General features: G+C 35.0%; 1 protein-coding gene across 3 annotated transcripts in view; it reads left to right on the top strand.

Annotated features, from left to right (window-relative positions):
- The window catches only part of CSMD3 (CUB and Sushi multiple domains 3), a 935,029-nt gene extending 930,921 nt beyond the window's left edge, over window positions 1-4,108 (top strand). For all 3 annotated transcript variants that reach the window (XM_037048422.1, XM_037048421.1, XM_037048420.1), the window contains 2 exons: window positions 1,115-1,250; window positions 2,915-4,108. In XM_037048422.1, coding sequence (XP_036904317.1) covers window positions 1,115-1,250; window positions 2,915-3,074 — 296 coding nt within the window. In that variant the 3' untranslated portion in view covers window positions 3,075-4,108. The remainder of the gene's footprint in view (window positions 1-1,114; window positions 1,251-2,914) is intronic.
- The last annotated feature ends 21,218 nt before the right edge of the window (window positions 4,109-25,326 follow it).

Below are 25,326 nucleotides of genomic sequence, written 5' to 3'. Positions count from 1 at the left end.
AATGTCTTCACCATTTACTCAGCCCAAGTAGAGCAGTCTAGCTGGGATTCCCTACCTGCAGCCCACGGGCCGCATGCAGCCCAGGATGGCTGTGAATGCCTCCAACACAAAATCATAAATTTACTTAAAATATTATGAGAATTTTTTTGTGATGGTGTGTCACAATGTATTTAATATGTGGCCCAAGACAATGCTTCCTCTTCCATTGCAGCCCAGAGATACAAAAAGGTTGAACACTCCTGCATTGCTTTTTTACCTCTTTCATGCACACAAACAAGTTCTGCTGATTTTAACCGCAAAATGTTCCCCTAAATATATCTTTTTATGCTCGTCCTAATGTTTTAGTTCACATTTTAATTTTGTTTTACCTGGGCTGTTACTGCAGCCTTCAGACTGCTCTGGCTGCCAGTCTGGACTCCCTGGAGCCTGTCCTACCCCAGCCACCATTCTCAATCACGTGACTTATCATGGAGCCTTTCGTTTCTAAACACCGTCCACTAACCCTCACTGTAAATGAGCAGTAGGTTTGAGCTCTTTAGAGTATTTATGCCCTTTAAGAGTCTAGCCATTATTAACCGTTTGAGCCTCCTATTCCTCCCAGAGACTCGTCCACACTACTATTCCTAATGCTTGTCACATTGCCTGACTATGCCACCGAACTTCCCAATTCTAGGTTTATGATGGTCCTGCATCCTCCTCCACTTGCTGTTGCTCTTCTGATTCTTCAAGGCCAAGCTTATATTGTATATTCTCCAGAAAACATTCTTGCATACTACCAGATGGAATTACCCCTTCCCTCCCTAAAGTACATTCATTAATCATTAATTCACGCCAATGAATGCACTTATTTCTTAGTGCTCTTCCTACACTTGTATAAACTCTTCAATTCAGAGACTTTGTTCATTTTTTATTCTGTACCCTTTCCTGAAAAAAGTATCTTGTGTATAGTAGGCATCATGCAAAATTGTGTGGAAATGAGTTGAAAAAGTTTCATGAATTATTTTTTATATTTTGTAGCTTTCCAAGAAAGGAATATATTAATTGGTTCAGAAAATAAAAATGTATTGTGATAAAATTAAATTGATATATCTCTAATTTATTGTTTATTTTATAGGATTGAATGTGTCAGAGGGTTTAAATTCTTCAAATCAACCTCATGGTACAAATAGTAGTTCTGTGGCCATTGCTATTCTTGTGCCTTTTTTTGCACTTATATTTGCAGGATTTGGATTTTATCTTTATAAACAAAAGTAAGTTTGCTTATTTTAACTATGAATATTTTCCAAATCTATATTCATGTTCTTTTTACTACCTTACTTCAAATTGTGATTTCTATTTTTTCTGGATTGTTGCCATATCTGTATGCCAAGTGTTTCCACATTTTTTGTAAACCTTATTTTCCCTGCCTGCCTCTTTACCAAACATATATACACTAAGAAGATAAATGTTTAGCAAACATACCTGCTTTTGCTTTTAGAAGATTATGAAATTAATATATTTGTGATATATCTAACATAGGACTTATACATATTGTAAGTTGATCCTTGTTCACTATGTCCATTACAACCTCCTGGCAAGGGGCTTTACTATGTAATTCTACGCTGTCTTTTAGGACTATCTTTTATCAAGAAAAGAAAATATATAGGTAAGCAGATATTTAATGCCTCTGAAAGAAACTTAAGATAGCTTTTTGCTTTAAAAAATATCTTTCAAATTACCTAGTAGTTTTCAGTATAGAGAAAGTTTAGAAAATGCATTAGAGATAGTAAAATGATATAATGGCAAATGTAAATTATGATAAAAATAATTAAAATTAGTGGTGCTTGGTGTAAACACGGGAGTTGGGAAACATTTATATTAATATATATCTTTTCTAGGAATTAGGTCCCAGAAACAGGTAGGGGCGAGTCTGCCTCTGTTCCATTACAAATGTCAGTAAATTACTGATGTGGGAGAGAGAAACCGGAAATAAGCGTTAGCCAAAGGTGAGAGAAGTGAAATAACCAGGAGTGCACCGCAGCAGCTTGCACAAGCCAAACGAGACTCTGTATTTTTTGTTAACTAAAAGGCCCACTGTTTTCATGACTTGAGTATCAGTACAGTCATTTCTTCTCTGAGATTTTGAATTTGCATGCTCTAAAACATGGCATTTTTAAAGAACAGCGTATTTCTGTCTTGAAGATACTCCAAATCTCGTCTCGCATCTGCCCCAGCGTTAGTTATCTACTACTCCTGGAATCCCCTCCTGTTTAGTACGGAAGTAGCTCTTGTCCCGCAAGTCTCAGATTCAATTTTACCTCCTCAGGTTTTATGTGTTATTTTAAGTGCCTACCACCTACTTCTTATCATAGTAACCATTTTCCTTTTTATCAAAACAATTCTGATTAGGTGTCATTTTTTGTTTTATTTCTTTTTAACTTATTCTTTATTTCGTGTCACTGCAATATGAGCTCCATGAGATTATGCTTTAAAAGTATACATATGTTTTTAATGTCTAGGATCATACCTGGTGTATAATAGATGCTCAGTAAATATTTGATAAATGAATGAATAAATAGTAATGAGATTTAAATTCATCATCATCATCACAATTTATACATGCTAATTCATAATGGTAACTTATTATTTCATGGGAAAATTTAAGATAGTAGCCATAATATATCATTAATTTAGAGTTCTATTGCTCATATTGGTGCTGTATATAAATATGCATTATATGTAAATAAAGTCACCCATGATTTAAAAGTGAAAGTAAATTGTTCAAATCAGACGTATTGTGTTTATGATTTGTCAGTAAATGCTTTCCAGTTCCAGTATCTATTAATGATGATAACTGAAGAATATTTTACTTGAGCCTACGCTGCTATTTCTGGAAGAAAGTTAACACTTAGCTAATTGATGTTCTCATCCACAGGACTGCACCCAAAACGCAGTACACAGGCTGTTCAGTTCATGAAAATAACAATGGCCAAGCAGCTTTCGAAAACCCCATGTACGACACCAATGCGAAGTCAGTGGAGGGGAAGGCAGTGCGATTCGATCCCAACCTGAACACGGTCTGCACAATGGTATAGCACGGCGGCCCTCTGCCTTCCCCCGAAGCTCGGAAGTCAACACACAGAACAGTGCACATTAGTTCACTGCTTAAAAAAAAAAAAAAATAAAGCACACTTTTCAGGACTTGCTGGGTCACCTTTTCCTGAGGAATGATAGAGAAGAGTGTTTTTTTCATAAACTGGACCATAATTCTTCTTCGTGTTTACCATGGAGAGTTTTACAGAGATTTGGCTGCACTCTGAGAGTGCTTACTCACAGTTTATTTGCTTTTTTAAAAAAGGAGATTATTCTAAAACATAAACTTATTTGCATATATTGGAGGAGCATCCATATCAGTATTTCTGTGCTTTATAAACTATATTAGAGGGACTGGGTTTTAAAAAAATGATATAGGGTAGACAATAAGAGCTATACTTAACAAGAGTCGGTAGATCACTGACTTCTCTTTAACTGTCACGTGCTACATCACACCCGTCAGTCTGTATTCCACAGCACTCTATTGGCTATTTGGTCTTGTGAGTTAAGTCATTGTTTTCCTTATTTCCATGGTTATTTGAGTTTGAGTCAAGCCCTGAAATGTGTATGAGCTAATGTATGCCACAGAAGAGATATGATTACCCACTCTGAATCGACTCTCTTTGCTTTTTTGCTTTTTTTTTTCATGATCATATTGCTCTTCTTTATTTAGACTGGTTGTCATGGTTTCCGCAAATGGCAAGATCACCCCTGCTGTGTTCTGGTTTCCCCCTTTATGTTCGGACCAGTAGCATTCAGCGAACCATGATGCAGTGTTCAACTCTTTGTTTTGTTTGCTTTTGTCACCCAGAAACCACTTTAGCCTGCAAACATTGTCTGTGCTAATGATGATTTTGCAGTTATTTGAGACACCAAACTTATCATCCTTTCCCAAATTTTCCCATGTTTTTGAAAGACCATGTAAAATTTACTAATCCATTATAATTCATTGACAGTACTTAGACTTGCCCTTCCAGTTGAGTCTTCAAATTTATTTAACATTGTTTTGAAATGTCATCTAACAAGTTAGTCACATATTTTGGACAAGTTCTCAAACATAATGACAAAAAACTTGACTTTCCAATCCTAAAGTTGTAGATTTAACAACTTTTCATTATATTCAAAAATTGTATGCTGTTCTTCTCAAGTAGGCTCAGCTATGACAGGTTTCCTTCATTGTCAAATTAAGACATGCATTTCAAGTTATTGGTGGCTCATTTGCGTCTGTGTCACACAGTAAGGCCCACATTTTGATTTCATAGGCCATTGTCTTCCTTTCATAGCATGTTTTACTTCATTGGATAAATTATGTACCCAGTGTGAACTCTTTGTTGGTGTCCCTTTCAAGTATGGATAACTCTGTAAACAGTCTTGACCTTTCGTATCATGAGACAGAGTGCCTAAGAGAAATCGTTGCACCCGGAGCGCTGCTTGGATCTATCTCTACATTTAGTGAGTTTCTTGTAAACCACTCGGAGATACTTTGTTTTGGAAATTCATATGATTTTCTCAACATGGTACTCTACTGACAGGATGCTGTTTTAAATTTTATGCCATCAGTTATTTATTCTTGTTTATTCAAATGACTGCAATAACAATGATTCATTCATTAATGTTAAGGTTAATACATTTACGATCTTGTTTAAATGGTGTTTCTTCTGCAACTGGCTACTCCTCTTATATTAATGCATACACTTTTGTAAAGAAGTATATTTTTATGAAAAAAAACTTTGTAAAAGTATGATGTAAATTTTCAGTGCAATGTAAACAAAATAAAAATGGATAATTGCTTTCGTAAAATGTGTATTCTTTACCAAAAAAAAATTGTCTGACAGTGGATGGTCAGTAAAAGGAATGAACAGCCCTTATACATTTGATGTTTTAAGGTGCCCAAACTGCATATTATATACACTTAGTAATGTAGCAATGGAATATAGGTAGTTTTCTTTATATTGTTCCCCAACTACAGAACCCTATTAGAAATAATTAGATTCCCAGTTAAAGTAATAGTATCATAAAAACCTCATCTTGGAATTTTTCTTGAATGTAAACATTTTAATAATGGCATCTCAATTTATGTGGGTGCACTTGATGATTTCTAATATTTCCTTCGTATCTCTTCTTAGACGCACTTATATTTAGCATGCTTCATAAGGATGAGCACAGCAACCCTTTGAGTAGCTACATTCACCTAACACTTAAAAACAGGTATCTTGCCCTGGCTGGTGTAGCTCAGTGGATTGAGCGCGGGCCTGCGAAGCACAGGATCGCGGTTCGATTCCCAGTCAGGGCACATGCCTGGGTTGCAGGCCAGTTCCCAGCAGGGGCCAGTTCCCAGCAGGGGACACATGAGACGCAACCATACATTGATATTTCTCTCCCTTTCTCCTTCCCTTCCCTTCTAAAGGTAAATAAATAAAATATATAAAAAAAAAACAGGTATCTTGTCCTGATGGAACATGTAAGGTTTTATACGCAAGAAAGTAATCAAGTTTTTATAAAGTGCAAATCACAGGTTATTTAAGTTCAATTTTCTCAGAAAACTCTTTTTCATAAAATAGAGTGTTGTCTTTATGTTTCAAAGCCTCAAACTCCAGCCTTTAAAGTCTATCTCTGGTTATTACACTTTCATTTGACAAATAAATGGTTCTCGATATAATTTTAGTTTCTTGTTTTACGTTGTTAACTATATGACTTCCACCTTTCACTCATTTCATATTGTCTGTATTTTCCTTTGCTGTTCTTTGCTCTTACATTATTCCTCTCTGTACTTTCTTTCTTCCTTTTTTTTATTTTTTATTGTTTGCTCTCTATCTTCTGGTGCTTTTCTTAATATTATTTCTTGGTGTTACTTATTTTATTCTTATTAACCCTTTATTATTTTTCTTTTTTCTCTGTGCTCTTTATATATAACTTTCTCGAAGGTTAAGAATAAGGTAATTTTGTTTTATTTATTCCAAGCTTTGCTGAAGTATAATTAACAATATTAGAAGTTCTTTTGAAACCTAAAATGTGATGATTCACTAAATGTATACCTTCTTCTTTATGGTGAAAATATTTAAGCTCTATTCTCTCAGCAAATTGCAACTAAAGAAGCAATCTTAAAGAGTCTTCCTATACTTCCCTTGTATGTAAACACATTAAAGCCATAGGTTCCAGCACAATCTTTTGATACTGTAGCCCGATGATAGTGATTGTGGAAATAGGCCAAGGATCAGAGTTACTTTACTTGTCATTTTCACTTACAAGTGAGGGGGAAAAAAAGAGCACACATTGGCAGAGAGAGTCAATAAAAATAACTAGGGGATTATCCCTGAAAGAAGGTAAGAGAACACACTGCCTTTCAAAGTATTAATGTGTAAATATCTATAAATTTAAAGAAGGAAAAGTTAAAGATAAAAATACTATTTTATAGAATTATAGAATCTTATGCGTCTAAGAAATAATTTAGAACAGGTAGTTTGAAATGTAGCTGAAAGTAATATTGATTCCTTGCTACTTCTTTTTATTTTTTAGGCTGACTTTGGAGGAGATGGGATATTGATCTGAGAAGATATGCATGTCATAAACATCTGAGAAATATTTTTCTGTCATCACTTTCATGAGCTGGGTATTTCAAAGTAATTTAAGGGCCTATTTTAAAGCTACCAGGGAATAGAAATGGCCACAGGACATCAGATTTCATTCTTTAGTGCGCAAAGAAATGGGCACAGAGAACACCTGCCAGATACTCTTCCAACTTCTAATAAGTTCTCATGTGTAATAATTTTATTATTCTTGAAAAAGAAGTGTATTCTGTACATTCAAATTCTTAGATATAAATTGTACTTCAAGACATAATATAAGAAATCTGTGTTTAAACTCTCATAAAAATCCAAACCTTGCCTGTCACTGTTAGCATATCTATGAAAATGTGTTTTGGCAGAACCAGTAAGATACACAGATGTAGAGAAAAATAGAAAACTATCTACATGATATAACTTAAAATGAACCAAAAGGCCTTCTTTATGAACAAGGATGTTTTTACCCCATTGAGTTCAGAGTTTGCATCTCCTGAAGGAACTTGTTAGAATGAAATATGTTATCTGGAGGATATCTCATGATAGCATTGTAATCCCAATAAGCAAGTTAACAATTAGTGAGCAAGTCAATAGAGCATAAACTCCTAATCTTTTTTTATTTTTAAAACAGTTTTTCAACAGGATGGCACTCTTTTAGGTATGATGTTTTTAAATGCATAACATGAAGTACAAAACAAATTAACCAGAACAAAATAGTTATAAGAATATTTTTAAATATTTTAGTATGTACAAGATCTGCCCAGGAGGTATCCAGCCATGTACTGTGAAAAATAGAGACACTTACTGAAGAAGATAGAAGATACAAGAAACATTGTACCTGGGACAATGATGCCACAGTCCCCTTCAAAGGAGGCACCTTGGGACCTCACACAGTTCTCCCAATCACCATCAGCTGCCCTGTTGTATTTTTCTGAATCTCATTGATGGTCTTCCCTTTCAAAGGTGATTTTAGTTTTGAGAAAAGCCAGAATTCACAGGCTGCAAATCTGAGCTGGAGCAGGGCTGAGTCACCTGGGTGGTTTGATGTATCGCTTGCCAGAACACTGCACAAGATGCAATGCGTGAGCAGGTGCATTGTTGGGATGACGCTGCCAGTCACCAGTTACCCATAGCTGCTGCCTTGTGAATCATCTGAATAGTTTCTGGGCAAGAATGTTCACGCTTAACACAAAATTTGATGTAGATGTGTTGCTCTACTCGCTCCTGTTGGATGTGACAGCCACACAGTACACATGCTTACTCAGTGGTGTCTACTGCCTCCTACTGACTAGTGCAGTGAAGTTGTCGTTGTCATGCATGTGCACTCCAGGCCAGTCTCCTTGGTTGCCAGGTTACACTGATGTCACGTGCACCATTCTTATTATATTAACAATGACTGGACTTTTTCTGGACAGACCTCCTATACTAATATACATATACATGAATATATAAAAATATATACTTTATTTATTTTTAAAATATATATCAGGGGAGCTAATAATTTCTATAACCTTGAATAGTATCACCAGCAATATTTTCAGATATCCATAATACTTACAACGACATGCCAATATCTGTGGATTTTTATTGGTAACCAAAGTAGAGACTATTTTTGCCCAATGTTTTACTAAAGAAAATACTATGTTTTTATTAGACCAGGCAGGTAAAAGTATACATTTTTCCCATCCAAGGTTGCAATCTCTTTGAATTCTATCTGCGAACTAGATTAAGAACCTTAGATTCTCGGATTTATAACCAGTACATTGTGATGGGGCAAAAAGGAACATTGTTTACTCTCTTGTGCTAATGGCAATGAAAACAGTGCTTAGTGTGGACTTTGATCACCAAATAACAGTAGAAAGTCTAAGAAGAAATCTCCAGTGTGAAGGAGTGAGCATAAATAATGAAATGCCACTCATCAATTAATTTGTTAGTGTAAGAAATACTTCGTAACATTAAACCTGTGTATACTACTACGTATTAGGTATAATGGATATTAGATGAATAAAATTTTAAGAAATATATGGACCTAAATTAAACTAGTCTTTTCACATTATTAAAAATTCTTCAAGTATATCTAAAAATGCCAAATAATAATTATGTTATCTATTAAATGTCTATATATGCTTTCTCTAACTATTTTCTATGAATTAGAATGGATTTTTAGAAATTATAAGCATGATTTTTTTTATTTTACTCTGTTGAATAAGATGCTACCTTTTTTAATCTAATAATTGAGGGGTATAGAAATCATTTTGATTATATGGCATTGATACATATTCTTCAGAATATTCAAAATGTGATGAATTTTATTTTTAAATTGTAGCTTAGGTTAATTTAATTAATGGAAAATTTGGACATTTCCTATCATTATGATCAGGGGCTCTTCAAAGTTTTCATGAGCAATGTATGTTTTACCCTTTCTTTTTATTCCACTTGTATATATTTCCTTAGGGATTTTTATTAGTTGAGACCTCATCTATAAAATATTATTTGCAGTTAAATTTAAGAGAAAAAGCACTGACAGTTTCAATAGAAATGCATTATACAAGACAAGACAGATGTCAAAGTGTATTTAAAGACACATTATCTTCTGGGTGAGCAAAATCATTGTTCTTTTTTGCCTAGTCAATCTACCTGGTAGGTTATCCAAAAGATATAAATAGAGACAGGGATTTGACATGTCTACTCAAGTCATGCATTATTTATATATGGCAAAGAATACATCACTAGTTACCACTGTGTCAGCAACGTAAATATTTACTGATCTGGAATTCTATTACAAACGACCATAAATTTATAACTATTAAAAATCATGTTCAAATTTGGATGGTGTGAAGACTTCGGCATTGAAAACAAAAATGACTGCTTCTTTTTCTCTCTCTCCCTTTTTCTCTCCTTTTCGTTCAAATGCACACACTATAATCACAGATATCTTGAGGCAAAGAAATATAATGTGAATAGTAGATCTCATTATCGTGAATGTGTGTAAATAATTACAATTTTCTTGTTTCACCTTTTTCCAGAGTGCATATTTATTCATTTCAATACAAAAATAACAGCTATAAATTAAAAATCAGTTGACATTTAAAAACTAGACTTGACTTTGATGACACAAGTGACTTTGCTTAGACAAATGTCTACACCTAGAAGCAATAATCGAAGAACCTGAGTTTAGGACATCGACTCCCTTCGACTGGGTCAATACGAATAAAACCCATCAGAACTAAAGGGGATAGTGTGCAAGTGCAGAAAATTGTTTAAATAAGTTAAATAAATAAAAAAAATCTATTGAATAACAGATTAATGCCTACATATTTTCACTTTCCTTTAGCTGTTTGCAGTGCATCAAAATTGCCCAGAATATTGTTGGATGAACAGGTAATTTTTTTCTCATGAAAACTAAACTTCTAAAAATGGTACTGAAAAGAAGCTGAAGCAACATTTTTAGTTTGTTCTATCTAGTTTAGAAAATAAATACTTCTCCAAATAACTATGACAGTAGATTATTTGCCTGTATAACACTTTTTAAATGTTAAGAACTTTGTTTTATGATTATTCCTTTGAGCCTATCAAGTTAATGAATCTTTTTTTACTTAAAGCAATTACACTACCCAACCTATTTGTTTTTTACATAACATTTCCTATGCTCTGGTTTCTCTTTCAGACTGTGAAAATCCTTTGCCTTTTCTATGGCATTTTCTGTTACTAAGATGTATTTAAAGTGATTTTTACCTTGAACAGTGCTATGTAACTAAGCGCATCATTATTAAGTGACAGTTTAAAATATTCCTAAGTACTGAAAGAAGCAGAAGCCATATTATTTACCCAGTAATTTAGTAAGTGGTTTCTTTATTTAAAGGAAATTTTAGGTCTTCATAAGTCCCTCCACCCCTACCGACTACATGAAGCATTAAATGGCAGATTTTAGCAGCAATTGATTGGGGAGAACAAGCCTTAATTTTCACACATAAAGAATCTGAGGCAGTGTTCTAGTGATGACTTATTGTTTAAAATTACAATGTCATTGTAATTTTATTTTATTTTTTTAAATTTTTTATTTATTTATCGTGGGAAGGGAAGGGGAGAGGGAGAGAAATATCAATGTATGGTTGCTTCTCGTGCATCCCCTGCTGGGAACTGGCCTGCCACCCAGGCATGTGCCCTGACTGGGAATCAAACTGAGATCATCTGGTTCACAGGCCCATGCTCAATCCACTGAGCTACACCAGCCAGGGCTGTTCTGAGGGGTTTTATCCCCTCTCTAAAGGTGGGGATCATAGGGGAGGTCCCAAAGGAGGGTCTCAATAGGGTATTCATGGTGAATTTTAGTAACACTATATCTCATTAGAGCAGAACTAATCATAATTATTTGTTTTTTTTCCCATTTTTAATGCATCAGTATGTTTCTTTTTTTTTTTAATTTTATTTATTTATTTATCTTTAGAGGGGAAGGAGAGAGGGAGAGAGACATCAATGTATGGTTGCCTTTCGTGCGTCCCCTGCTGGGAGTTGGCCTGCAGGGAACTGGCCTGCAACCCAGGCATGTGCCCTGACTGGGAATTGAACCGCGATCCTCTGGTTCGCAGGCCTGTGCTCAATCCACTGAGCTATGCCAGCCAGGGCCTAATGCATCAGTATGTTTCAATCATTGAAAAGAATAAAATTTTGTACAGCAAAAATCCATCTCTTATCCCTATCCCCATATTCATAGGTTCCCATGAACCTCAGTCTTATTCATTTGTTTTTTACTCTTGCAGAAATTATCTTATGCTTACAAGAGGCAATTATTCCTTATTTTAAGCTAGTTGCATAAAACTATACATACTTTTCTGTACCTAATTTTTAAATTTAATATTTCTTGAAGATCTTATCAAGACACAGAAAGCTTCCTCATTTAACTGCATGCATATTTATCACAATTTGTGTAAATAGGTCCAATCAATGGGTGTTTCCATTGACATTTTAGTCAGTCATTACACAAATACTGCAGTTAGTGAAGAAGTTAGTTCTTCACTGAAGTTAGTGAAGAACTAACTTCATACTTTGTCATTTTGTACATGTGCCAATAGGTCTTGGAGTAACTTCCTAGAACCAAAGTTCCTGGGTCAAATGATGGGATACATTTGAAATTTTGATAGGACTGTAAAATAGGTTTGTGACATTTTATGCTCTCACCAGTCATAAATGACTTTAATTGTTTTTATATAATCATGCATATGACTACTTTCTAATATTCTTTCAATAAAAATTATAACATAAATGTTATTTACTCTATATGCCACAGGTCACATTCAGTGTATTGCCCAGCATCTATGAAAAAAATTCTTCCATTATGTTCCACAGATACTGGTGCTCCTCAAAATGCTCAATAGGTGTTTTTGAAAATAAAAATATCATTGCCAAAAATAGTTTTAGAAAACCTTGAATAGAACAAGTTTTCCCTAGAAATTCTCAGAACATTTAACATGATAATGCACATTAAATATTGCAAATGAGAATATAAGTTCAATGGTTCTGGAAATATTTAACCATGGAATACCTATTAGCATTGCATAGACCACGAAAATTTCTGGTAACATAATTTGGAAAGAGTAAAGATCTATATAACCTTTTCAATTTGGGAACATACCTCTAAGCACAGAAATATTTAGGATTATGTTTATCTAAAGTTTAACTTCTCTGTAGTTAATCAAATTAGCATAGAATATTTTTAAATAACCAAAAAATATTCCAATCAAGGTATTTATCTTCACTGATATCTTAATACCTGAAACTGTAGACAGGGAACAATGCATTGTAACTCAAAGAAGAATTATTTACAAATTCTGAGATTTTGCCAGTATGAGTTTTAGTCACAACAAAAAGATATTCCCACCCTAATTTTTGTATTTCAAAAAAGTGACTGGGTTAAAAAAATGATAAGTATTATCAAAATATTAGTAGGAAATATACTAAAGTATCAACAAATAAGAATCAGGAAACCTTTCAAAAAACAATCAAAATAATTTTTTAGTCATGTAAATTTTATTGGCAAAGAAGCCTACATAAGAAAATCTGCACAGAAATACATATTTTTTACATTTCTTTCCCACTATTTTATCCTCTTCATCACCTGCACCTACTAGCTTTCAAAATCTTCCAAGCAAAGCAAGGCTGTTCCTTTATGGTCATATAATCCTTCTTATCTACATTAGTAATAGCTGATACATTAATGTATCCGTGTGATGAAATGTCTGACCTTGTATAAGTTATGTGAACCCTTCCAAGGTCAAATCTTATCTTTGTAGCTTACTCTACTGAGTGAAGCTGTAATTGAGGTGGGAAGAAAAAATTAGTACTTACTGACATCCATTATTTACCAGGGAAGATACTAGGTATACATATATTAAGCAGTGTCTATAAAATATGTGGCATTTAATACTTTTGTTGTACTTATACAATAAAAGTATTTAAATCTTTCTGTATAGTAACTAGCATAAAAATAATGCTAAGTTAATCCTATTTAGATAAATAAAGTCAACACTATATTCTTCTGATCAAAGGGCTTAAGCTATGAAATAATTCTGCTTTGTGTTAGGGCACTATCAATTTTAAGAAAGATATGCAGCAATCTTTCTTGAAAGTATTTTATGCTAAAAATAATATGGATGAAGAAATGTCATTAAAAGTATTAAGATAATTTGGAGAAGAATTCAAATATTTGTAATCTTTTATAGTTGGCTAATTTCTACTAAGGGTTGATCTGTTAAGAGAATAATTATTTAATTAAAATCCTATACAGGGGGAAGATTACAGATTTCTAGGCATAATGAGGAAACATCCTAACAAAGAGGATGGGGACTCTGCCTTTAGGACCTACTCCATCAGTGTTCTCAAGGCGGCTTCCTTTATTTCACCAACTTCTTTATTGTAGAAAGTGTGCCAGTAACAAACCAACATCAACTCTGTAATAAAATAAAATTATTTAATAATGACTTTCTTCCTTGTAGTGAAGCCTGCTTTAGTATAGATTGTTTTCTTATCTTATGTAACACAACTCGTTTGCATTTAGTTGCTTTTAAATGTGTTAGTATCAATTTCCTTCAGGAGAAGGCTGCCAGGAGCACACATATGCTTGAAAAAAAATTGTTTTATCACTTGTCTCAGTGATGGAGAATGCGAACCATAGGGAATCATCGTGTACCTCAGTAAGAAGTGTGAGAATGGACAGATTGTAGAATTTGGGCTTGCATTACAGGGCTTCGGCGTTTACATAAGTGGGTTTCTTTACTGGATTGGAAGCAGGGTCAATTCTATGATTGAGCATTTTAATAAACCATCAGGAAGAGGACACATTAAACTGGAGTTTAGCCATAATTGGTAAGGAACTTAACAGTCACTCATATTGGTCAGAAGAGGTGATTTTTATGCTCGGATAATGTTCATGTTTTGTTTTTGTTGACAGATGACTACAGTGTGGTCTCATATTTATATGGATCCATCATAGTCATATAATATTGAAATTGTCCACCCTTAACAGGAAAATATCAGGTTCTATCTTAGGGCCAGAGTAACTTGTTGTCACCCAAAGTCCTGTCCAATGCCACCAGGCCAGCCAGCTCCTGGGTGTCAGGGGCTGTTTTTCCCTTTGTCAGGTGCAGTCTACTTGGGACTCAATGATAACATGAGTTATACCAGAATTTAGGTTAAAATTTTTTTCTTCCTTTTGCTTTAATTGGAGGACTATGCTAATTCAATTGCAGGATATTCCATTATTGCTAACAATTGAAATGTTTTATTTAAAGATTACTGTCATAGGAGATTATTTGTTATCTCCATGTACAGATTTTTTATTACTACGTTTATTATAATTTATGATACTAGATTTTAAATAAACTATGGATTAGTTTTATAAACCTTAAACAAATATTTAGGAAATATTTACATAACATAGGTAGGCATTAGTTTCATAACATAAGAACTAGATGACCATTAACAAAGTGGTTTTAAGCAAATATGTGTATAGTGCCAGATGTTTCTAGGTAATGAGTGTGCGACTGTACATACCGGATATAAGTAGATTTTTTGTTCATAGTACTTGCGTTCCTGAGGAAACAACATTTTTCCTACTTCAAAATGCTGTTTTAATATTTTCAATTATTTGCCCTCATTAAAACTCAACATATCAAAACTGGACCAATTTTGTGGCATCTGACTCAATGATTTGCACCCCAGCTATTACGTTATTCACACCATCAGTGGAGGTGGCACCTTTAATATTTCTTTCACCTTCATTTCCCATAGGCCAGGCTATGATAACGTCATGCCAATTTTACCTGCTAAAGACTTCTTGGATTTATTCATTCTCTGCCCATCCCATTGCCAATATTTTAGTTGAAAGCGACACTATCTTTCTCTAGGACTGTAGTCTGCTAAGTGCTCTCTTCACATCACCTTCTTTTTCTAAGCCTGTTCTCTGTAAAGCAGCCACTGTGAGGTTGTAAGTCACAAAGGTTGCCTTGTGATAAGTGCAATATAAAGTCTGTCCCCAGTACTAATAAAACAAGGAGGAGAAAGTGATTAACCTTGTTGGATGAGGCTGACAGCCTCATCGATGGAGATCAGATGACGGCTAGTGGGGATGGAAGTTAGGGGGTGGAGGAAGTGAGCACAAAGGAAAAGGGACTTATGGATAAGGACAGCAGTGTAGTGATTGTGGGGGTCAGGGGAGTATCAGGGGACTAAATTCTAATGGAAAATAGAATATAATAAAGATCACATAAAATAAAATAAAATGCTTCTAGTTGACTCTTGAAGGTTGAATAAGAATCCAAAAGGTAGATAACTGGGGATAGAAGTGGATAGTAAATGAAAAATTTAGGCAGAACAGCAGCCAAGAGACACAATATAGAGAGATACAGGTATGCTAGAATTAACACTGTTGTTTAGAAACCCTGAAGCCTAAGGGTGCATTTGAAGGGAAGAAAAATAATGAAACAAGAAACTTTAAAAGTACATGATTGAGAAAATCCCCTGTGCCATGATATGGAAATCCAACTCTTGTCTGCATTAAATTGGCATTCAAGGAAAATTTTAGACTTAGAAACAGTATGAATTTTTTGTTTAGGGGAAGAGATATCACTCTGGAAGCAGAGAAAAGCAGCGTTAGAGGAGAGGAGAGGAGTTTAGGGTAAGAAGTCTGGTTGGAAAAGACCGGGAGGTCTGCAGGAAGATGATTTAAACCAGTTCTAGTTGGCTGGGAGAGGGGGTATGCATTGGGGTGATAGAGTGGAGACGAACTTGGAAGAACGTGGCTCCAGCTGAATGTGCTGGGAGACAGGGAATGACCGCGCATTAATGGGATAGTCTAAATGGACTCTCCAACTTTCTGGTTTGGAGAGTGTGGATGGAGAGTGTTGACGAAAATAAGAGAGGTGGTCTTAAGCCCAACTTTAAATACGTTTAGTTTCTTGGGTTCAATCATATCTCAAATAAGTAGTTATATCCTAGAACAGATGAACTGGGAGAGCATTTTTACTTGGAACTGTGGGGTGTTGTTCTACGAGAAAGTGGTTAAGGACACTACAGACAACTTCTCTTTATGAGTAACTACTAGTCTGGAATGATTTCACACTGTTTTGCATTTGCACTTTTTATCCTTTTTTAAAATTTTGCATTAGTGTTTTTTTAACATTTGATCTTTATCTTTTGAGGTATTGTTTTTGTTATTTTAACACCAACCTATTTCAACTACCCTGAAGGTACAAGAGAAAGAACAGTTTTTACAAAAGAGCATTAAAGCCATATGAAACTAAAGCCCCAGGCACTGAAAAGTTTGTGAAAACTGGAATCAAAGATGAAAATTTTAAGTAGAAAAATTTATATTCAGTGGAAAAGTTAAGGACATTTTATCAGGGTTTTGGGGTTTTTTTTTTTTTTTTGGTCTGGTAGATTCTGTTACCAGGGTGAAATACATTCAGAAGCACACAGATTGACCTTAAAATATTCTACTTTTATCACATAAGTTCTTAAAGGTGGTTGACAATGGTTATCCTAAAACTATGGGAAGCTGCAATATGATGAACCAGGTACAAACAAGCTTACAAAATCTTTTTCAGTTGCTTTCTTTGCACATGCAGATTTAGAATGTGTGTGTGTGTGTGTGTGTGTGTTTGTGTGTATTGGACATTCCCTGGGGGCCTAAGCATGCTGGGAAGCATGAAGTAGCTACCCCATAGATATCTCACAATTGCTTGTTTGATTGCCAATTAATTCCACCCATCAACCTCACATGTGAGGACAGAGAATTTGAATTATTTTTTATGAACCTCCAACAATAGACTTAAAAGTGCAGTTAGAAAATGGCACATGAAACTACACTCATTTAAAAAATTACTCAGGAGGAGAAAAGTGGAAATTTGTCAAATGAAAAAGAATTGATCAATGTGGCAGAAAAGTGAAACAAATCAAATATAACAAATCAAAGTAAAATAAATTACTTAGTTTTAAATGGAGTTTAATGAATTTTCATTCATTAGTAGTCTATTAAGTTGTGAACAAACACAAATTAATAAGTTGATTTCTTGAAAATTCTCCTTTTGAAAATATGTGTGAGAGCAGTTTAAATTCTGGCACCTTTGACTTGGTGGAGATGCGTACTTTAAGATCTTTGATCATCAATAGAAAGGGATGTACCTGGCTGTTTGGACCACTATACAGTTTAAATAAGTTTATACCATAATTCAGTTAGGCTACTAAATAGAATATTCTAACTATTCTATTCCTCTTTATTCTATTCCACTATTTAAGCATCAAGAGACAAGATGGGAACAGTGGCCATCAGTCTTGAGAACACCACATGCAAGGGCTGGGCTTTGGCTTTTGACCGAAGGATCCAGAAGCAATGATCATCCATTAAGAAGGGAAGCAGGTAAAGTTGGCCCCTGACCTCACTCCTTATTTCTGATCTCCTCCTATGATTCCCATTTGTAAAGCCAACTAGCATCTTTTGTTAATTTCTAACTGTCAAGTAGCAAAATAACTCTTCAGAAGAAGTTAAGGTCCCATAGGAAAAGTATCTGACTTGAATTTTTCAACTGAGATGTTTTACACCCAAGGAATTAGAATTATTTCTGTAGGAGCATGTACATGCAGGGACATACACACATGCATTTCTGTAGGACCATATACATACATAAGTATATATATGTAATTTTACTACATATATATTAGTTATATATGTTCTCCAACATAATTTTGGCATACTTAACAAAAATGTTTATTAAAAGTATAAATAAAAACATAGGTTATTTTTGTGATATATTTGTAAAAATAAATGTAACGTCCTTCACTCATTCCTTCTACTCCTACTCCAACTTCACCACATCTGTCAACCACCAATCTGCTTCCTGTGTCTATGAACTTGGTTTTTGTAACTTTAAGCAAATTATACAGTTCCTTTAAGCCTTATCTTCTCTGCAATAATGTGAAATTGTTGTGAAATTTAATATCTGTACCATATAATGTGAAATAATGTGAAATTTAGTATCTGTACCAGGAAACAGGTATGAAGATAAAAATTATATATACATATATATATGTATATATATATGTATATATACACACACATATACATACACACACATATATATATATTTAATATAATGCCTAGAATAATGAACACTCAATATTTTGGGGACTACTCTCAACCACTACACCTATAATTAATATTACTACTAGCAGTACAATTATTATTACCATTTTCTTTATTACTCACTCGACTATAATTACTACTCCAATTTTCCATACTAATTAGCACCAGTCAGCTTAATTGCTTTTAACCCAGTAGTGCAATATCCACAGCTCATTGATTCTATTGTAGACAAAACGATTTGTAGTTGAGGGAAGTAGATGCGACTAAGTTTCATATTTAATGTTTCTAACAATTTTAAAATCTATTCGGTGAGTATGTCCTATAATGTACTTAAGGAATTAGCACAATTTTACATATTGATTATGTCTAAATAAATAAGTTAAATTTCAAAATGTATGTTCAAAATATTTTTCTCATAGGCATGCATAGTCAAAAAAAGATTGAAAGCCACTAGTCTACTAAGAATATAAGCAACTGAGCAACACACCACAAATTTTATAATTAATCCTATTGCAGAGATATGGATATGAAAGTCCCACTTAAGGGAGATATATAACCCACAACTTCGTGTTGTATTTGACCTACAGGGCCATGGCTGGTGAGCACCATGAAGTCTGTCCAATTGGATATAACAGTGACTAATTGGACCAATCAGAGTACCTCTATTAGGAATTTGAATTAGAAATATAGAAAGAGAATGGGACCATTTGTACAGGGAGCGGGAGCTGTAAAGACAAAGGGAGCTCACTGGAAGCTGGAGCCTGCACCTATTAACTGAAGATATAAGTAAAAGTGATAACAACACACGGGATGTAAGGTAAATAATGGAGGGAGAGAAAAATGTAAGGTGATTATTATCTATAGGAACAGTAGAAACAGATACAGAGACGCTGAGTCACCACCAAAAGAGTAATGTGTTCTTGCTGTTGAGGGTGTGTGGAGATAACCTGATCCTTGGGGTTCTCATGTATTTCCCAGTTTCTACATTCTATTTTATTCTTTGTGAAGCCCTGATAAACTTCACACCCTAAAATTCTGAGCTTTTGTTATCTTTATTTTCATGTGTACTTTCTTCAATGTACCTCTGATTATTTGAGGGAGCTTGATTTATTCTTAAGGCTTTGCCTAGCAGGTTCAAATCTCGGTTGCAAAAACAAGTGCACAAGAAATACAACTTTCATTATTGTTGTATAACTCACCTTGATTACTTTTTTTGAGCTACAATTCTACCATGCAGCAGAAACCAAATGGACAGATCATGAGAGTATTATACTAGGTGAAATAAGTCAAATGGAAAAGGACAAGAACAATGTGTTTTCACTCATATATGGGGTAAAAACAAATAGCAACAAATGAATAAAAAAATAAACAAACAAAAACTCATAGATACAGAAAACAGACTCTCAAACTGTCAGGCCATTTTCTACTTAGTAATTGAAATTTATTTTGAGTGAATATCAGGAAATTAGATTCTGAGTTATTTGGTTCATATTAGTCTAACATTCTGACCCAGGTTTTTTTAAAGAAAGATTTTATGTATTTGTTTATTCTTAGAGAGGGTAAGAGAGGGAGAAGAGAGAGAGAAACATCAATGTGTGGTTGCCTCTTGTGTGCCCCCTACTGGGGACCTGGCCCACAACCTAGGCATGTACCCTGCCTGGGAATTGAACTGGCAACCCTTTGGTTTACAGGCCAGCACTCAATCCACTGAGCCACACCAGTCAGGGGTTGACCCAGATTCTTAACAAAGTAAATTTGGTAAGCTTTTATGTTAATTGTAAATCACACTATAAATTTGCAAAAGAGTTATCTATGTGTTGGGAAATGTTTTAAGGTCTTTCAGCACTATTTTCTCTGTCAAGCTATGGATAGGCATCATCATTGTGCCTTGATTTGGTAAAGGTACTTTTAAGAAAATAAATATGGTGAGGTTCTGTCTTTTTTCTTTTATTTCTTTTCTCTCTTTTTTTGGTTTAACTGATAAAATTTTATTTTTAAGTATTTTTTAATGATTATGCAATTATAGTTGTGCAATTTTGCCCCCTTTGCTCCTCTCTGCCGGGTTCCCCCTTCCTTCCTGCACTCCCCCTCATTAGGTCATGTCCATGGTTTGTATATGTAACTTTGTTGACTTCTCCATTGCCTATACTGTTCTTAGCATCCCCCTATCTATTCTGGTAAGGTTATTTCTTAAAGGTGAATACCTAACAACAATTTGATAATGCTGGTTGTATCTTTTATGACACCACAGTATTATAAGAAATACACACCTAGGTTAGTTATCAGTGAAGCAACGTCAACCTCTCTTAGTGATTAACATTAGTTATTGTTTATTTCCTTTTCAGAAGCAGGCATTTATTGGATGGAAATGACCGTATAACCTGTATAGTTATTATAATCTTAGTGATTTACATTCACCATGTTCTTCGAAATTAAACCAGAAAAATTATAAATATTATGAGGATAGAGGTTTTATTTGTTTATCTTTAGATGGGAAGGGAAGGAGAGGAGAGAAATATCAATGTATGGTTGCCTCTTGTGAGCTCCTGCTGGGAACTGGCCTGCAACCCAGGCATGTGCCCTGACTGGGAATCGAACTGTGACCCTCTGTTTTGCAGGCCCGCACTCAATCCACTGGGCTACACCAGCCAGGGTGTGACTAGAGGTTTTAATGACTGCTTTATTCTTTCCTTAGGAAAACATTTTTAACTATATATATATATAGTTAAAATATATATAAATTTTAACAGAATGATACTAATTTTCATTGCCCTTTACCAGAGAAACAGAGGATTTGTTTTCTATGGTTTTGAAGATTGATGGAAACTGTAGAGAATAAAATATCTTTAACTAGGCATTGTCAAACAGGGAATATTGAGAATCAAACAAAGATTTGGGATCCATCCATCCATACCACTACACTTGTAGCAGTATCTCCAAGTGTCCTTGCTAATGGACTCGGCTATTTTCCTTAAAGACTGTATTAATATGATCATAATGGTGTTTACCTCTTGAGCTAGCTCATTTTTTTTTATAGTGGAATTTACAATTTATTTATAACTTGCCCACCTCCTAGCCCAGTGCCTGATTACAGTAGAAAGCCATTAATCCCCTCTACCTCACCAAATAAATGTAGAGATATTTCTTAAGACTTATTTCATTTTCTGTAAAACTTTATTTAAAAGTAACTTAAAATGATTATGGCAGAAACTTTAACAACACATATATAATACCTTGTGGGCTAGACTATTTAACAGTAATTTTAATATTCTAATAAGCCTTTTTATCTAGTCTATGTCCCTAGAATTCTGCTAAAATCAGAATTGGAAGTGTTATCTTGTGGCTAATTTGATTCTGTCCTAAGCAGTTTTCAAATAGGCCAGGATCACAGAATATTTTCTTTCCAATTTATATCGAAATGATGCAATTTGACTATTTGATTGGTTTGCTCCATGTCCACATTCACTAGCGTGACTGAGTTAGCAGCCAGCTACTACCAGCTGATTGACATGATAATCACAGAACTAACTTCCAGGTCTGTAGATCAAAATAAATTCACTCTGAACATGCCTACAAGCTGGTAAGAATAAAAAGGAAAAACATGGATACAAACAGAAGAAAATAGTATTGAAATTAAGATATAAATGTGTAGTCAAGTGAAATAAGAGTGGTTAGTTTTAAGGGAGGACAAAAGAATATGTGGTACATGAGAGGCAGAATTTGATCACAGATGGCCCCTTTTAGGAGCACACAGAAATAAAACCCCTCACAGTTCTTACTATTCTGATTACCATGCACATTTATGTCGTTTTCCCACAGCATATTTACTAGTGTCCACCCTTTTTCTATTCTTTTTACATCGTTTTAATTACTCTAGTATTAAGGAGCAATTGGGATTATTATTTAGTTATTGCCACAAAGAGAGAGAACATCATAGCAATTTCCTAAGACTAAAGTACTCCTTCAGTCTGTCAACATTCTCCCATATTAAGGCGGCTAATGTAGTAGGCGGGATAATGGCCCTCTCAAGACACCTCTTGTATTACACCCTGGAAAATGTGATTATGGTAGGTTACATGGAAGAGGACAATGAAGGTTACAAGTGAAATTAATGTTGCTAATGAGCAGGCTTCAGTGAGCGTACCCTGGACTATCCAGGTGGGTCTAATGTAATAATCACACGGGTATCTAAAAGTGGAAGAAGGAACCAGAAGAAGAGACAGAGGGATGGCAGCGTGAGCGGGATTTGACCCAGTGTCACTGAGCATTGGAGACGGAGGAAGAAACCATGAGCCCAGGTAAGGTGGGAGTCCTTAGGACCTGGAAAAGATAGGAAGTAAATTTTTCCCTATTGCTTCCAGAACGTAATGCAGGCCTGCCTACATCTTAACTTAAGGACATCGACACCCATCTCAGATTTCTCATCTACAGGACTACATTGTTTTAAGCTCCAGGTTTGAGGTAATTTGTTACAGCGGCTATAGAAAATTAATAGAGCTATCTTTAATAGCCTCCTATCATTTAGTAACTTGAAGTACATTTTTTGTTAACTTATACTCGCTCCCAAGCCCTAAAACAAAGTAAACATTACCAGCCTACCTCCTTCAAATCTAGCGTTGATTTAATCAATTTCTCTGTCTGGGGCACTTGATATAAACTAACAGTCCCTTCTCTTACGGAGCTTAAAGCCTGACCACGGAGCAGGGTAAAAACAAAGCAATGACAGTTCGATATTAAGCACAACCAAACAAAAGCTCCGCATGCAATAAGCAATTAACAGCAAAGGACCTAGGTGGAAAGGAGTTACAGTGTGTTCCAAGGAAAACTGGTTTCTAAGTAGAGACCTCACTGGTGAATGTAAATCATCCCTAAGTGGAGGCTGGTTTGCAGAGTTCTGGAAATCAAGAACTGCGTATAATTCCCTCAAAGGGGGAGCAAGTCACAAATTTCAGATAGGGGAGATGAAAGGAACCCTACTCTCTCCCCTAATGTAACTCCTTGATGAGCCTTCCCTAATGTCTTCACAGGCCAGTGCACTCTGCCAGTTTGCTTAGTTCTTCGCTCTCTGCCTGTTTACTCCTCAGAGGCATACATCCAGTTTTATCTATTCTTCAGGGTCTGTGTAAGCAACCACCTCCTGTCATATTTCACAGCTGGAGAGGATCTTTTTTGCCTACTTCCTTGGCAGTTTATCTGTCCCTTTCCTATGGCATTTATTACTCTCTTCTTTGCAGTATAGTTATTTTTGAGCATTTCTTCCTTCCCAGACGAGACCATGGATTTTAGCTTTTTAAGTGTTCTTGGAAAGTGTGAAAGTGTGGAAAGCAGCATATGGTATGACAGCACTGGGCTTGATACAGAGACAAAGTCTAAAAAAACGTTGGGAAGCCGAAAAACATGAACATGCTGGAGGGGAATAGGAGCTGCATGGAGGCACCGGTAGCATTTTAGCCTTTTCAATTTCTCACAAGCCCTGGTAGCCACATATGGATAATGGCTTCTCAGTTAAACAATTGTTATGACTCCTATTTCCAGTCTTCTGCCAATGACTTCAATCTGGAGATAAACTACAGTGATCTATTTAAGTAAAATGCATCTAAAGGATTTGCAACTCTGCCACTAAGTGAGCTGGCACATTGCAGACACAAGCATATACCTAAAGTGAGAACATATGGAAGGAAAGTAAAAAAATAGGAAGAGTTAACTGAGTTTTTTGCTTCTTAGCACAGAATATCTGAATATTTGAAAACATTCCCATATTGCATGGAGATATTTTAGTGATGGGCAAATTCTGAAGTCATAATTATAAAACTCTTCTGTAAGATATTGTACAATATCTTACTATATATGTCGGGCTATTTTATGTTACAATAAAACTTTATTGCTTTAAAATTTTGATTTTTAAACACTTTCTCTCTCTCATTACTTATAATTCGAAAGTTACATGGAGTTTACCTAAATCCCTCATCTGGGGACCAGGAGATGAAGTGCCACCAGCTAGAGGAATAATATTTGCTATGATTGTGGAGAGAGAAAGCGTGGCAAATTCTATATGCCCTTCCTCTCCAGGGCATACCATTAACCTGATCTTCTCAATTGATTAGCTTATCCTATATTTCCAGGGAGCCCAGGATTCAGTCCTCTCACAGATTCAGAAGAAGAAAGAAGAAATATTGGTGAGGTGAGTAGTAATGACTACTGTATTAATTTACGTATTCTAATGTGACAGTTACACAAGTGAATTCTGTTGGAAAGTGGTGATTAAAGGTAAGAACTAAGCACATCTCCTAACTTTTGAATGAGAACCATACTGGATATCAAAAAGGCTACAGTTGATAAAGGAGAGCCCTTGTAGAAGAATGCCAGCTAATGAGAGCAAATATCACTAAGCAATTGGTAGTTTGCAGTACCGATGAAATGACTGACACCAGGAAGGCAGGCAGTGGGCACTAATACCAGTAGATGACAGGTTGACTGGACCTGAATATTGCCATGGAAACAGGTTTTCACCGCATACAACTTGCAGTGCACAGAGTGGGAAATACCGCTTCACACTGGAGAGAGCTAGTTGTTTCCATCTTCTCCCAGTCAACAATCTTAGTACTAACAGTCGGAGAAAACAGATGTCTTCGTTATTCAAAATCACCTGTGTCTTTTTTTTTTTTTGCCAAAGGTGTTCAACCTGGGTCTACCACCTTTTTATCTAACTCTATTGGTATATTGTTCAAAAAAAACAGAAATAGAAATTAAATGACAAAACACCCAATAAATAATGTATTTATTTATTTAGATAACCTCAGAAGAGATATTTTATGGGATAACTAGCATAACCTCAACTAACACATTTCATAGGAAAAGAAAAGTTAGAGGGTAGGGGATTTTCTACATGAAAAGATATTTGAGATATAACAGCCAAATGCAAAGTACTGTCTTTTGTTGTGTATAATATGCACCCACATTTTTGTGTGAATGTACACAGGATTATCATACTCACTATTATGCCCATGGTATGTAATCATTATACCCATGTATAATGTGCATCCTTACTTTTCTCTCAAA

The sequence above is a fragment of the Sturnira hondurensis genome, unplaced genomic scaffold (assembly GCF_014824575.4).
Source record: "Sturnira hondurensis isolate 20B ecotype Veracruz unplaced genomic scaffold, ASM1482457v3 Scaffold0006413, whole genome shotgun sequence".
In the NCBI taxonomy this organism is placed as follows: Eukaryota; Metazoa; Chordata; class Mammalia; order Chiroptera; family Phyllostomidae; genus Sturnira; species Sturnira hondurensis.
Note: the sequence above shows the minus strand (reverse complement) of the source record. Positions and strands in the feature narration are given on the sequence as shown.